Raw genomic sequence first — 14,813 nt, 5'->3', positions numbered from 1 at the left:
TGGAGATGATGGGTGCCATGCCCCAGACTGAGAAGGGGGTCCCTGCCCCCAAATGAGAAGGGGGTCCCTGTCCTTAAGTGAGATTGGTTTCCCGTCTCCAAGAAAGATGGTGGTGGCCCTGTCCCCAAAGAAGGGGTCCTTGACCACAGGGGAGATGGGGTTCCTGTCCCCAGAGAAGATGGTGGGGGCCCTGTCCCCAGAGTATAAGGGGTCCCAGTTGCCAGGGGAGATGATGGGGGCCTTGTCCCCAGGGGAGATGATGGGGGCCCCTGTCCCCAGAGGAGATGATGGGGTTCCCGCCCCCAGGGAAGATGGTGGGGGCCCTTTCCCCAGGGGAGATGATGATGGGGGCCCTGTCCCCAGGGGAGATGATGGGGAGGCCCTGTCCTCAAGGGGTATGGGAGCCCTGTCCCCAGGGGAGATGATGATGAGGGCCCTGTCCCCAGGGGAGAAGATGGGGCCCCTGTCCCCAGGGGAGAAGATGGGGCCCCTGTCCCCAGGGGAGATGATGGGGGGGCCCTGTCCCCAGGGGAGATGATGGGGGGGCCCTGTCCCCAGGGGAGATGATGGGGGGGCTTGTCCCCAGGGGAGATGATGGGGAGCCCTGTCCTCAGAGTATGGGGCCCCTGTCCCCAGGGGAGATGATGGGGGGCTCTATACCCAGGGGAGATGATGGGGGGCCCCTGTCCCCAGGGGAGATGATGATGGGGCCCTGTCCTCAAGCAAGATGGGGTCCCTGTTCCCAGGTGAGATGATGGAGGGCCCTATCCTCAGGGGAGATGAGGGGCCCTGAACCCAGGGGAGATGATGGGCCCTGAACCCAGGGGAGATGATGGGGGTCCTATCCCCAGGGGAGATGATGGGGGGGCCCTATCCCCAGGGGAGGAGGGGTGGGATAAGGGATGGTGTGTGGGGGATATGGGGTCAGCTCACTTACCATATCCAAGCTGCAGGGCACTCATCCATGGTTGCTTGGCTGGACTCCCTCCAGCAGCAGCACAGACAGGGTGATCAGCATATCTCCAAGCCAAGGCGTGTATGATGGGGGGGAGGAGGTGGGGGCTGGCAGACAATAGGGCTGCTGCACATGTGTCCTTAAACTTTCTTAGCGCGAGGGAAGTGTGCAGAGCATGATCTCCATGTATAAATACATAAGGGGGAATATGATCAGCGTGTATAAATACATAAGGGGGATATGATCACCATGTATAAATACATAAGGGGGGATATGATCTCCATGTATAAATACATAAGGGGGGATATGATCACCATGTGTAAATACATAAGGGGGATATGATCTCATTGTATAAATACATAACGGGGGATATGATCACCATGTATAAATACATAACAGGGGATATGATCACCGTGTATAAATACATAACGGGGGATATGATCACCATGTATAAATACATAAGGGGGATATGATCACCATGTATAAATACATAAGGGGGGATATGATCTCCATGTATAAATACATAAGGGGGATATGACCACCATGTATAAATACATATGGGGGTGTCATGTACCAGGTGTGACCAGAAGTGCGTGGTTAGCTACAGAGGAACATCAAACACATGTAAGCAAAAATATAAATGATTTATTAAAGTAAGTGAATAATATAAGTACAACCATCTCCAATATGCAATAACCAACCAAAAGACAGAGACCCACAAATAGGGATGAGCTCCGGCGTGTTCGCATGGCGCACGTGCCGAGCCCGCCAGGAAGTCGGCACGGGGCAGCGCTAATCACAAGCAGTGAGACATTTCCCGATGTGCGGCTGCAGAGATCGGGAAATGTCTCACTGCTTGTGATTAGCGCTGCGCCGTGCCGACTTCCTGGCGGGCTCGGCACGTGCGCCATGCGAACACGCCGGAGCTCATCCCTACCCACAAATAACCAGGGCCGGATTTCCCACAAGGCCATCGAGGCCAGGCCTCGGGGCGGCAGTGGTACAGGGGCGGCGCCGCGGCCGCCCACAGACTATTTTTTTTTTTACTCGGAGGATGGGGCACGGCCGCAGAGGGGTGTGTCATCAGAAAGCCACTACACTGTGGCATTCTGGGAGCTGTAGTCCAGGCGAGCGCCCTGTGATTGGCCGAACAGGGTCATGTGCGGGCGGCCGTCATGGGCACATTTGATTGGCCCAGGGGAGCTGGTCACTGTGGAGGCGGGGCTGGTCTGTGGGTGATCGCGACCACTTGCTGCGGCAATCCCGCCTCTCTGCCTGGTGTGCTGTATGTCTTCTGAGGTCTCTATCATCTACCCCCGCACAGTCAGTGTACCCTCTCTCTATGCCCCGCCCCTCTCAGTCAGCCTGTCCCTCTCTCTATGCCCCGCCCCTCTCGGTCAGCCCGCCCCTCTCTGTCAGTGCCCTCCCCTCTGTCAACCCCCCTCTATCAGCCCACCCTTCTGTCAGCCCCTCCTCTCTGTCAGTGCCCCCCTCTCAGTGCCCTCCCCTCTCTGTCAGTGCCCCCCCTCTCTCTGTCAGTGCCCCCCTCTCAGTGCCCCCCTCTCTCTGTCAGTGCCCCCCTCTCTGTCAGTGCCCCCCTCTCTGTCAGTGCCCCCCTCTCTCTGTCAGTGCCCCCCTCTCTGTCAGTGCCCCCCTCTCTCTGTCAGTGCTCCCCTCTCTGTCAGTGCCCCCCTCTCTCTGTCAGTGCCCCCCTCTCAGTGCCCTCCCCTCTCTGTCAGTGCCCCCCCTCTCTCTGTCAGTGCCCCCCTCTCAGTGCCCTCCCCTCTCTGTCAGTGCCCCCCTCTCTCTGTCAGTGCCCCCCTCTCTGTCAGTGCCCCCCTCTCTCTGTCAGTGCCCCCCTCTCTCTGTCAGTGCTCCCCCCTCTCTGTCAGTGCCCCCCCTCTCTCTGTCAGTGCCCTCCCCTCTCTGTCAGTGCCCTCCCTCTCTGTCAGTGCCCCCTCTCTCTGTCAGTGCCCCCCTCTCTCTCTGTCAGTGCCCCCCCTCTCTGTCAGTGCCCCCCTCTCTCTGTCAGTGCCCCCCTCTCTGTCAGTGCCCCCCCTCTCTGTCAGTGCCCCCCTCTCTCTGTCAGTGCCCCCTCTCTCTGTCAGTGCCCCCCTCTCTGTCAGTGCCCCCCCTCTCTCTGTCAGTGCCCCCCCTCTCTGTCAGTGCCCCCCCTCTCTGTCAGTGCCCCCCCTCTCTGTCAGTGCCCCCCCTCTCTGTCAGTGCCCCCCCTCTCTGTCAGTGCCCCCCTCTCTCTGTCAGTGCCCCCCCTCTCTGTCAGTGCCCCCCTCTCTCTGTCAGTGCCCCCCTCTCTCTGTCAGTGCCCTCCCCTCTCTGTCAGTGCCCCCCCTCTCTGTCAGTGCCCCCCTCTCTCTGTCAGTGCCCTCTCTCTCTCTGTCAGTGCCCTCCCCTCTCTCTGTCAGTGCCCCCCCTCTGCCCCCCCTCTCTGTCAGTGCCCCCCTCTCTCTGTCAGTGCCCCCCCTCTCTGTCAGTGCCCCCCTCTCTGTCAGTGCCCCCCCTCTCTGTCAGTGCCCCCCCTCTGTCAGTGCCCCCCCTCTCTGTCAGTGCCCCCCTCTCTCTGTCAGTGCCCCCCTCTCTCTGTCAGTGCCCTCCCCTCTCTGTCAGTGCCCCCCCTCTCTGTCAGTGCCCCCCTCTCTCTGTCAGTGCCCCCCTCTCTCTGTCAGTGCCCTCCCCTCTCTGTCAGTGCCCCCCCTCTGTCAGTGCCCCCCCTCTCTGTCAGTGCCCCCCTCTCTCTGTCAGTGCCCCCCCTCTCTGTCAGTGCCCCCCTCTCTCTGTCAGTGCCCCCCCTCTCTGTCAGTGCCCCCCTCTCTCTGTCAGTGCCCCCCTCTCTCTCTGTCAGTGCCCCCCCTCTCTGTCAGTGCCCCCCTCTCTCTGTCAGTGCCCCCCTCTCTGTCAGTGCCCCCCCTCTCTGTCAGTGCCCCCCTCTCTCTGTCAGTGCCCCCCTCTCTCTGTCAGTGCCCTCCCCTCTCTGTCAGTGCCCCCCCTCTCTGTCAGTGCCCCCCCTCTCTGTCAGTGCCCCCCTCTCTGTCAGTGCCCCCCCTCTCTGTCAGTGCCCCCCCTCTGTCAGTGCCCCCCCTCTCTGTCAGTGCCCCCCTCTCTCTGTCAGTGCCCCCCCTCTCTGTCAGTGCCCCCCTCTCTCTGTCAGTGCCCCCCTCTCTCTGTCAGTGCCCTCCCCTCTCTGTCAGTGCCCCCCCTCTCTGTCAGTGCCCCCCTCTCTCTGTCAGTGCCCCCCTCTCTCTGTCAGTGCCCTCCCCTCTCTGTCAGTGCCCCCCCTCTGTCAGTGCCCCCCCTCTCTGTCAGTGCCCCCCTCTCTCTGTCAGTGCCCCCCCTCTCTGTCAGTGCCCCCCTCTCTGTCAGTGCCCCCCCTCTCTGTCAGTGCCCCCCCTCTGTCAGTGCCCCCCCTCTCTGTCAGTGCCCCCCTCTCTCTGTCAGTGCCCCCCCTCTCTGTCAGTGCCCCCCTCTCTCTGTCAGTGCCCTCCCCTCTCTGTCAGTGCCCCCCCTCTCTGTCAGTGCCCCCCTCTCTCTGTCAGTGCCCCCCTCTCTCTGTCAGTGCCCTCCCCTCTCTGTCAGTGCCCCCCCTCTGTCAGTGCCCCCCCTCTCTGTCAGTGCCCCCCTCTCTCTGTCAGTGCCCCCCCTCTCTGTCAGTGCCCCCCTCTCTCTGTCAGTGCCCCCCCTCTCTGTCAGTGCCCCCCTCTCTCTGTCAGTGCCCCCCTCTCTCTCTGTCAGTGCCCCCCCTCTCTGTCAGTGCCCCCCTCTCTCTGTCAGTGCCCCCCTCTCTGTCAGTGCCCCCCCTCTCTGTCAGTGCCCCCCTCTCTCTGTCAGTGCCCCCCTCTCTCTGTCAGTGCCCTCCCCTCTCTGTCAGTGCCCCCCCTCTCTGTCAGTGCCCCCCCTCTCTGTCAGTGCCCCCCTCTCTGTCAGTGCCCCCCCTCTCTGTCAGTGCCCCCCCTCTGTCAGTGCCCCCCTCTCTCTGTCAGTGCCCCCCCTCTCTGTCAGTGCCCCCCTCTCTCTGTCAGTGCCCCCCTCTCTCTGTCAGTGCCCCCCCTCTCTGTCAGTGCCCCCCTCTCTGTCAGTGCCCCCCCTCTCTGTCAGTGCCCCCCCTCTCTGTCAGTGCCCCCCCTCTCTGTCAGTGCCCCCCTCTCTCTGTCAGTGCCCCCCCTCTCTGTCAGTGCCCCCCTCTCTCTGTCAGTGCCCCCCTCTCTCTGTCAGTGCCCCCCCCTCTCTGTCAGTGCCCTCCCCTCTCTGTCAGTGCCCTCCCCTCTCTCTGTCAGTGCCCTCCCCTCTCTCTGTCAGAGCCCTCCCCTCTCTCTGTCAGAGCCCTCCCCTCTCTCTGTCAGAGCCCTCCCCTCTCTCTGTCAGAGCCCTCCCCTCTCTCTGTCAGAGCCCTCCCCTCTCTCTGTCAGTGCCCTCCCCTCTCTGTCAGTGCCCTCTCCTCTCCTCTCTGTCAGTGCCCTCTCCTCTCTGTCAGTGCCCACCCCCTCTCTGTCAGTGCCCTCTCCTCTCCTCTCTGTCAGTGCCCTCTCCTCTCCTCTCTGTCAGTGCCCTCTCCTCTCCTCTCTGTCAGTGCCCTCTCCTCTCTGTCAGTGCCCTCCCCTCTCTGTCAGTGCCCACCCCCTCTCTGTCAGTGCCCCCCATCTCTGTCAGTGCCCCCCCCCTCTGTCAGCCCCCCCTCTCTGTCAGCCGCAGCAGAGTGCACCATGCCAGCCAGCCACCCACTGACCTACAGCAGGGAGCCAGGCCAGCCTCCCGCAGCAGTGTGCACCGTGCCAGCCACCCACCCACCCACTGACCCACAGCAGAAAACCAGCCAGCCACAACAGGAGCCACCCACGGTGACCCACCCACACCAGGGAGCCAGAGGACAGAGGACGTGGGAGTCACTGGAACCAGCCACAGAGGACGTGGGAGTCAGCCACCAACAGGAGCCAGCCAGCCACAAACAGCAGCCAGCCATAAAGGACGCGGGAGCCAGCCAGCCACAAAGGACACAGGAGCCAGCCAGCCACAAAGGACACAGGAGCCAGCCAGCTACCAACAGGAGCCAGCCACAGAGGACGCGGGAGCCAGCCAGCCACAGAGGACGCGGGAGCCAGCCAGCCGCAGAGGACGCGGGAGCCAGCCAGCCGCAGAGGACGCGGGAGCCAACCAGCCACAGAGGACGCGGGAGCCAGCCAGCCACAGAGGACGCGGGAGCCAGCCAGCCACAGAGGACGCGGGAGCCAACCAGCCACAGAGGACGCGGGAGCCAACCAGCCACAGAGGACGCGGGAGCCAGCCAGCCACAGAGGACGCGGGAGTCAGCAACATCTGCAGTACCCATAGTTAAGGTAAGAGGAGCGCTACACAGTGCCAATTTTATTTTTACTTTGTGAGAGGTTGGTGCAGGGGTGAGAGTCATGGCACAAGGAGTGTGTCCCATGAGGAACAGAGTGAATGAAGGTGTTCACTGTACACTCTGTTAGATAGAGGCCCCCTCCAGGTCCCATTATTCTCCTTTTCAGTCTCTAATGGGACCTGGTGGGGACTCTTTCTAACAGATTCTATAATGGACACTGAATGGGCCTCTGTTAGAGAGACCCCCCTCCAGGTCCCATTAGACTCCTTTTGAAGTCTCCAATGGGTCCTGGAGGGGGTCTCTCTCTAACAGAGACTTTCTAATGGACACTGTTAGAGAGAGACCCCCCTCCAGGTCCCATTAGACTCTGTTGTAGTCTCTAATGGGGCCTGGAAGGGACACTTTCTAACAGCAGGGAGCCAGGCCAGCTACCTGCAGCAGGGTGCACTGTGCCTGCCAGCCACCCACCCACTGACCCACAGCAGGGAGCCTACTGGCCGCTAGCCATGGCATGTGTGTTCCGCTGGCCTGTGGGTCTTGCTGGCCATGGCCAGCTCCCAGCAGGATCAAGAGGCCATGACCAGCTCACAGCAGGACCCACAGTGTTGAGGGCTATTTTTAGACTACTAGGTGGGCACTGGCCTGGGGCAGGGTAAATAGGGTGTATGGGGGGGTAGATGGTATGTGGGGTTCAGCTGCGGGTGTCAGGGTCTCTCACCTCAGCGATGGCAGCTGCCTGTGCCAGCTCAGCAGGTCCCTGCGCTGATAGGCACTGGTGAGGCTGCCCCGATGGGCACTGGTGGTGAGCTGATTTGGTGGTTCAGTGGGCCACTTGACTGGACTTGCCCCCCAGGCATAAGGCTGCCAGCCCTGCCCTGTCGGCCGCCCCCCCCTCCGCACTAACATAGCAGCATGGCAGGTCCATGCCTTCTCTAATATCACTGCACTGCCCCCTCCCCACACTGCCTTTCTTATTCACACAAAACATGAAGCGCGGCCGCTCTGGACAACGGGCAGGACTTTTTAAGTTAAGAAGTGGGTGATTGGTTGCTAGCCAGCAATAAATCACTCACTTTTAACGTGAAAAGTCCCGCTCGTTGTCCAGAGCGGCCAGGCTCCATGTCTTGTGTGAATAAGGTAGGGTTCTTTGGGGAGGGGGGAGTGCTGTGCTGTAAAGAAGTTTGATATTAAGGGAGGACTGTGATGGGGGTCAGTCTGTGATTTGGGGGGTCAGTCTGTGATTTGGGGGGTCAGTCTGTGATTTGGGGGGTCAGTCTTTGATAGGGAGTCTGTGATGGGTCAGGACCAGTTTGTGATGGGGGTCAGTCTGTGATGGGGGGGCAGTCTATGATGGGGGCTCTGCTATGGGTCAGGTCAGTCTGTGATGGGGGGGTCAGTCTGTAATGAGGGGTCTGTGATTTGGGGGGTCAGTCTGTGATGGGAGAGGTCAGTCTGTGATGGGTCAGTCTGTAATGGGGGTCTGTGATGGTGGTCAGTCTGTAATGAGGGGCCTGTGATTTGGGGGGTCAGTCTGTGATGGGGGGGTCAGCCTGTGATGGGTCAGTCTGTAATGAGGGTCTGTGATGGGGGTTTGTGATGAGGCAGGGGGGATGTGACGTAAGGGGGGGGGCTAAGGACACTGATGTAAAAGGGGGTATGTGATGTAAAGGGGGGACTGAGGACACTGATGCAAAAGGGGGTCTGTGATGTGATGTGAAGGGGGGACTGAAGACACTGATGTAAAAGGGTGTCTGTGATTTCTGCACTGGCAAAACACAGGTCTCTGCAAGGGCAATGGAAAACAATTGTTTTCTATGTGTCCTGTTCACACTGCAACAGCGCCACTGCGTGCTGAGCAGTGTGGTGCAAAATGCATACTGTTTCTATGCACTGCAACTGAGCTGTGGTGCATAAAAATGAATGAAATGTATTTGCATAAAGAACTATTTACGATCATCTTTGGGTCAAGAAAGACTGAACAGTTTAGCTTTACTTGCCATTGAGTCAGAACTTTTAAATACTTTGTCCTACGAAGATATTATCGATGAGTTTGCCAAAAGAAAAGTTAGAACCAAAAAATTGTAGGGAGTTTCTTACTGCTCTAATCTTTAAAAGGTATTTTCTGCATTACAGAGTATTTTCAGTCTGTACAATTAAAGCCAGTTATTTTCAGTGTTCTCATGTGTGGAGATATGTTTTTAATTGATCTATTGTAGCAGTCATTGATAAAGGACGAGAATGGTGGTGTGTGTGTGGGGGGGGGGGGGGGGCGGCATTGAAGGACCCGGCCTTGGGGCGGCAAAGGGAGTAAATCCGGGCCTGCAAATAACAGACAGATAAGTACAATAAATGGGAAATACCAGGATCATGAACAATAGCCAGGCCAGGGTCATACACAGCAGATCATCAGATGGACAGGGGATGTTCCAGAAACATAAACGTAAGCCAGGCCAAGGTCATACACAGGGAGATCAGCAGATGGGGTAAGGAACACAGGACAGGGAGAGGATGGATGGATGGATCAGACTGCAGGCAGGGATGCAAGGTAACAGGTGGGACAGGATAGGGATCAGGACAGGGAGACAGGATCAGATACACGGGTCACAGGTTCAGGGCACAGGAACAGAATCAGGATCAGATCACAATCTAGCAGGTCAGGGCACACGGACGAAACCAAGGCAAACATGTGAGTGCTTGCCGGGTATTTATAGGCCTGTGATTGGCCTCAAGTGACACCTGATTGTAAGAGGTACTGTCTGCTCCACACTGCCAGGATCCATCCGATGGTGGACGCCATTTCTGCAGCCCAAAGATGACATAACATCAGCAGGGAAAAGCTCTCCTGACAGTTCCAAACTGCCAGGAGACATCTGCTGGTGGACCTCAGTACTGCACGCCAAATGATAGATATTACAAGAGGATGGAACATTTCCTGACAGGGGAATATGATCACCATGTATATATGCACAAGGGGGGATATGATCACCATGTATAAATACATAAGGGGGATATGATCTCCATTAGGGTTGTCCCGATACCGATACTAGTATCGGTATCGGCACCGATACCGAGCATTTGCCCAAGTACTTGTACTCGGGCAAATGCTCCTGATGCTTCCCCCGATACCTAGAGGACAGCTGTGATCGGCGCGTGGGGGAGTTACAAGATTCTCCCCCAGCGGCTTTCACCAGCTTTAGTGACATACAGCGGTGATCGCTCACAGCTGACTGTCACTGCATCCTCCTCCATGCCCCTCCTTTCCTCTGTGCCTCTCCGCTGTCCCCTGCATTCCTCTCTCCTTATCTGTCCCCCTCTGTTCTCCCCTTCTGTTCCTCTCTCCTTATCTGTCCCCTCCGTTCTCCCCCTCAGTTCCTCCGTCCCCCTCCTCCTTCCTTTTCTGTATGGATAGAGTCAGCTGACTCTGTCCATACACATAACTGAAACATTGTAATCTCTTGTGATTACGATGTGTCAGTTTATGAATGGAGAGGAGCCGCTGTCTTCTCTTCATTCATTCTCAGTGCAGCTGAGGCTGCAGAGAAAGGGACTGGGGAATCTCTATCCTCTGTCTCTTTCTCTGTCTCAAGGGGGAGATATCAGAGGTCTGTTAAGACCCCTGATATCTCACCAAAGCCCCCAAAAGGGCTGATTAAAAAAAAAAAAAAACAATAAAGAATAAAAAAATATTATTGTAAAAAATAAAAATTGTAAAAAAAAAAAAAAAAACACACACACATACAATGTCCCCCCCCCCCCCAAAAAAAAAAAATAGCAAAAAAAAACTGTCACATGACGTTAAAAAAAATATATCGGTAATCGGTATCGGCGAGTACTTGAAAAAAGTATCGGTACTTGTACTCGGTCCTGAAAAAGTGGTATCGGGACAACCCTAATCTCCATGTATAAATACATAAGGGGGGGATATGATCACCATGTATAAATACATAAAGGGAGATATGATCACCATGTATAAATACATAAAGGGAGATATGATCACCATGTATAAATACATAAGGGGGATATGATCACCATGTATAAATATATAAGGGGGGATATGATCACCATATATAAATATATAAGGGGGGATATGATCACCATATATAAATACATAAGGGGGGATATGATCACCATATATAAATATATAAGGGGGGATATGATCACCATGTATAAATACATAAAGGGAGATATGATCACCATGTATAAATACATAAGGGGGATATGATCACCATGTATAAATATATAAGGGGGGATATGATCACCATATATAAATATATAAGGGGGGATATGATCACCATATATAAATACATAAGGGGGATATGATCACCATGTATAAATACATAAGGGGGATATGATCACCATGTATAAATACATAAGGGGGGATATGATCTCCATATATAAATACATAAGGGGGATATGATCACCATGTATAAATATATAAGGGGGGATATGATCACCATGTATAAATATATAAGGGGGGATATGATCACCATGTATAAATATATAAGGAGGGATATGATCACCATATATAAATACATAAGGGGGATATGATCTCCATGTATAAATACATAAGGGGGATATGATCTCCATGTATAAATATATAAGGGGGGATATGATCACCATATATAAATACATAAGGGAGGGATATGATCTCCATGTATAAATACATAAGGAGGGATATGATCACCATATATAAATACATAAGGGGGATATGATCACCATATATAAATACATAAGAGGGATATGATCTCCATATATAAATACATAAGGGGGATATGATCACCATGTATACATACATAAGGGGGATATGATCACCATGTATAAATACATAAGGGGGGATATGATCTCCATGTATAAATACATAAGGGGGATATGATGACCATGTATAAATACATAAGGGGGGTATGATCACCATATATAAATACATAAGGGAGGGATATGATCTCCATGTATAAATACATAAGGGGGATATGATCTCCATGTATAAATACATAAGGGGGAATATGATCTCCATGTATAAATACATAAGGGGGGATATGATCTCCATATATAAATACGTAAGGGGGATATGATCACCATGTATGAATACATAAGGGGGGATATGATCACCATATATAAATACATAAGGGGGATATGATCACCATATATAAATACATAAGAGGGATATGATCTCCATATATAAATACATAAGGGGGAATATGATCTCCATGTATAAATACATAAGGGGGGATATGATCTCCATATATAAATACATAAGGGGGATATGATCTCCATGTATAAATACATAAGGGGGATATGATCTCTATGTATAAATACATAAGGGGGATATGATCACCATATATAAATACATAAGGGGGGATATGATCACCATATATAAATACATAAGGGGGGGATATGATCTCCATGTATAAATATATAAGGGGGGATATGAGCACCATGTATGAATACATAAGGGGGATATGATCACCATGTATAAATACATAAGGGGGATATGATCACCATGTTTAAATACATAAGGGGGATATGATCACCATGTATAAATACATAAGGGGGATATGATCTCCATGTATAAATACATAAGGGGGATATGATCACCATGTTTAAATACATAAGGGGGATATGATCTCCATGTATAAATACATAAGGGGGGATATGATCACCATGTATAAATACATAAGGGGGGATATGATCACCATGTATAAATATATAAGGGGGATATGATCTCCATGTATAAATACATAAAGGGAATATAATCACCATGTATAAATACATAAGGGGGGGGTATGATCTCCATGTATAAATATATAAGGGGGATATGATCTCCATGTATAAATACATAAGGGGGATATGATCACCATATATAAATACATAAGGGGGATATGATCACCATGTATAAATACATAAGGGGGGATATGATCTCCATGTATAAATATATAAGGGGGATATGATCACCATATATAAATACATAAGGGGGATATGATCTCCATGTATAAATACATAAGGGGGATATGATCTCCATGTATAAATACATAAGGGGGGATATGATCACCATGTAAAAATACATAACGGGGGATATGATCACCATGTATAAATAAATTAAATAAAGTAGAAAAAGTGAGCGCTGACAAGATATTTAATTAGCAGCTAGCACACATAAAGGTGAATATACAACCTCCAACATTCAACAAAATGGCAAATAAAGGTGCAGCGCTTCACAGTATTTAATAAATGTCCATGTGTTAAGTTGATAGCTAGTCCCTATTGTAAACAAACTGTATAGGAGTCTTCAAATTGCCACCACCTTAAGCCTGTGCATGCTCAGGATCCTTTTTCTGTTTGGTAGAGTAAGATTCAAGTTGTGCGCCTATGTCTTTGATTAAAATGAGTGCCCGAGGAGGAAACAGATGAACCTAAAGATAAATCAGATGCATTTTCATTCTCCATCATATTATGTTTCTCAATAACAGATCTAATAGCTGATGGTGATGGTAGCTGATTGTTGTTACTGTCTTCCAGGGTGACTCAGGAGGACCTCTGGTGTGTAAGGTACAGGGAGTCTGGTACGAAGTTGGAATCGTAAGCTGGGGAGAAGGCTGCGCCAAAAAAAATTACCCTGGGGTGTACACCCTGGTTATGGCCCACCAAAACTGGATCAGCACCTATCTGAACACAACCTTCAGTAATGTCCTAAACATCTCCACACCAACACTGAAATGTGCAGGTGCCTTCAAAAGCAATGGAGGAAGCATCCATTTCTTACACCTTTACTGGGTTATCTTGGTTATAACTACTCTTCTGTCCTTCTATCTATAACCAGTTACTGTTCACCCACATAATCAGTAAACTGCGATAAAGGGTTTAATGAATGAGTACATCCAAATGTCCTACTAGAGCAAGAGAAATAAACACATCTTAATATTAGTAGTGGGTGTTCTTTTTTAGTAGTTTTTGATTTGTATTGTATACAGAAAATGGATTGTTTTAGGCCGGGTTTGCACTATAACCTGCTGCGGATTGCACAGGAGCACTGTGCGTCCCTGTTCCCCGTTTCAGGGGCAAATCAGGGCAGATTCTATGCCTGAATTCGGCCCTGAAACTAAGCCAAAGATGCAGAGCGTTTTTGTGCAGTGCGCTCCGCAGCCGCCCTGGAGATATGTGAACCGGCTCCATAGGGAGCCAGTCACATTCTCCTGCTATGCGAAACGCGCATCTAATTCGCATAGGTGTGAACCCGGCCTTATTCTTGGAACCTGGCTGATGGTTGGATACTACTTTTGCTAATAATACATTGTAGCAATTTCCCAATACAAAATGGCAACAGCCAAAAAGTTACAAAGTGTTTCTTTGACTACAATAGTGGATATAAGTACCTTAGTGATTTACACTTTAGGGGTACAGTTGTTTTCTTCTCCCTTAGAGTGACAAGCCTTTTAACTACTTTCTCTCCAGGGCAATTTTTTATTGTACAAACGTTAAAATCTGCATTATATGCTAAACAATTACTTACTTACAAACATTGTATATTTTCTGAAAGCATTGGCCCTGGAGAATAAAATGGTGGCCATTGCAAATTTTTATGCCACTCCACACTATTTTTGTGCAGCCATTTTTGAAATACATACCAACATTTTGGGTGAAATTTACAGTTTAGAGTTAACTGTAGACCCTAGAATTATTGCTTCGACTCTGACATTCACGGAGATACTGCTGTTTACATACATGTGTGGGACCTATGTCACATTTGCATTTGAGTGTATATGTGGGGGGATCTAGTGGCGGACAGGGGTGGTTTTTAATGTTTATATATATATATATATATATATTATTTTTTTTTTTTTTTTTTTTTATTAAAATGTATTTTTTTTAACGCTTCTTTATTTTTTTTCATTTGATTTTATTTCTCATACAAGGGGTCTAAAAAGCCTCCTATGTGATAGCATGGGCAGGTGACAGATACTCTTTACGGAGACATCAGGGGTATTTTTTAACCCCAATGTCTCCCCTGTCCTCCAATGCAGCTAATCAAGTACAGATCATGCTTGATTAGCTGAATCCTTGGCTACAGACAGCTCTAAAAATGGAAGTGAAAAAATCATGCAAACTCCATGCAAAGGAAAAAAAATAGGTCCCTCCAAGACAGGGCCATCTTCACTATTGATTGGACCATGGGCAAACATTTTCTTGGGCCCCCTCTATGCAGTTTCGCTCTCCACCTGCTCTGAGACATACAATAAATAGCAGCTAGACTCAAAATCCATTTACTGAATAAGATCAGGCAGCGATTGCGATTAGTTGCCAGAGATTACAGTGTATCATTACCGCTCACTGACTGGTTGTTAGAGGATACAGCACAGATTACGGCTCACTGATTAGTTGCTAGAGGTTACAGCACATCATTTCTGCTTGTTGATTGGTTGCTAGAGAATACTATACACCAATACTGCTCACTGATTGGTTGCTAGGGGTTACTGCACATCATTACTGCTTACTGATTGGTTGCTAGAGGTT

General features: G+C 51.2%; 1 protein-coding gene across 1 annotated transcript in view; it reads left to right on the top strand.

Moving 5' to 3' along the window:
* The window catches only part of LOC141148253 (serine protease 33-like), a 79,311-nt gene extending 65,988 nt beyond the window's left edge, over positions 1-13,323 (top strand). Inside the window, exon 5 of the mRNA XM_073635519.1 lies at positions 12,822-13,323. Coding sequence (XP_073491620.1) covers positions 12,822-13,118 — 297 coding nt within the window. The 3' untranslated portion in view covers positions 13,119-13,323. The remainder of the gene's footprint in view (positions 1-12,821) is intronic.
* The last annotated feature ends 1,490 nt before the right edge of the window (positions 13,324-14,813 follow it).

This window comes from Aquarana catesbeiana, linkage group LG06 (assembly GCF_042186555.1).
Source record: "Aquarana catesbeiana isolate 2022-GZ linkage group LG06, ASM4218655v1, whole genome shotgun sequence".
In the NCBI taxonomy this organism is placed as follows: Eukaryota; Metazoa; Chordata; class Amphibia; order Anura; family Ranidae; genus Aquarana; species Aquarana catesbeiana.
Note: the sequence above shows the minus strand (reverse complement) of the source record. Positions and strands in the feature narration are given on the sequence as shown.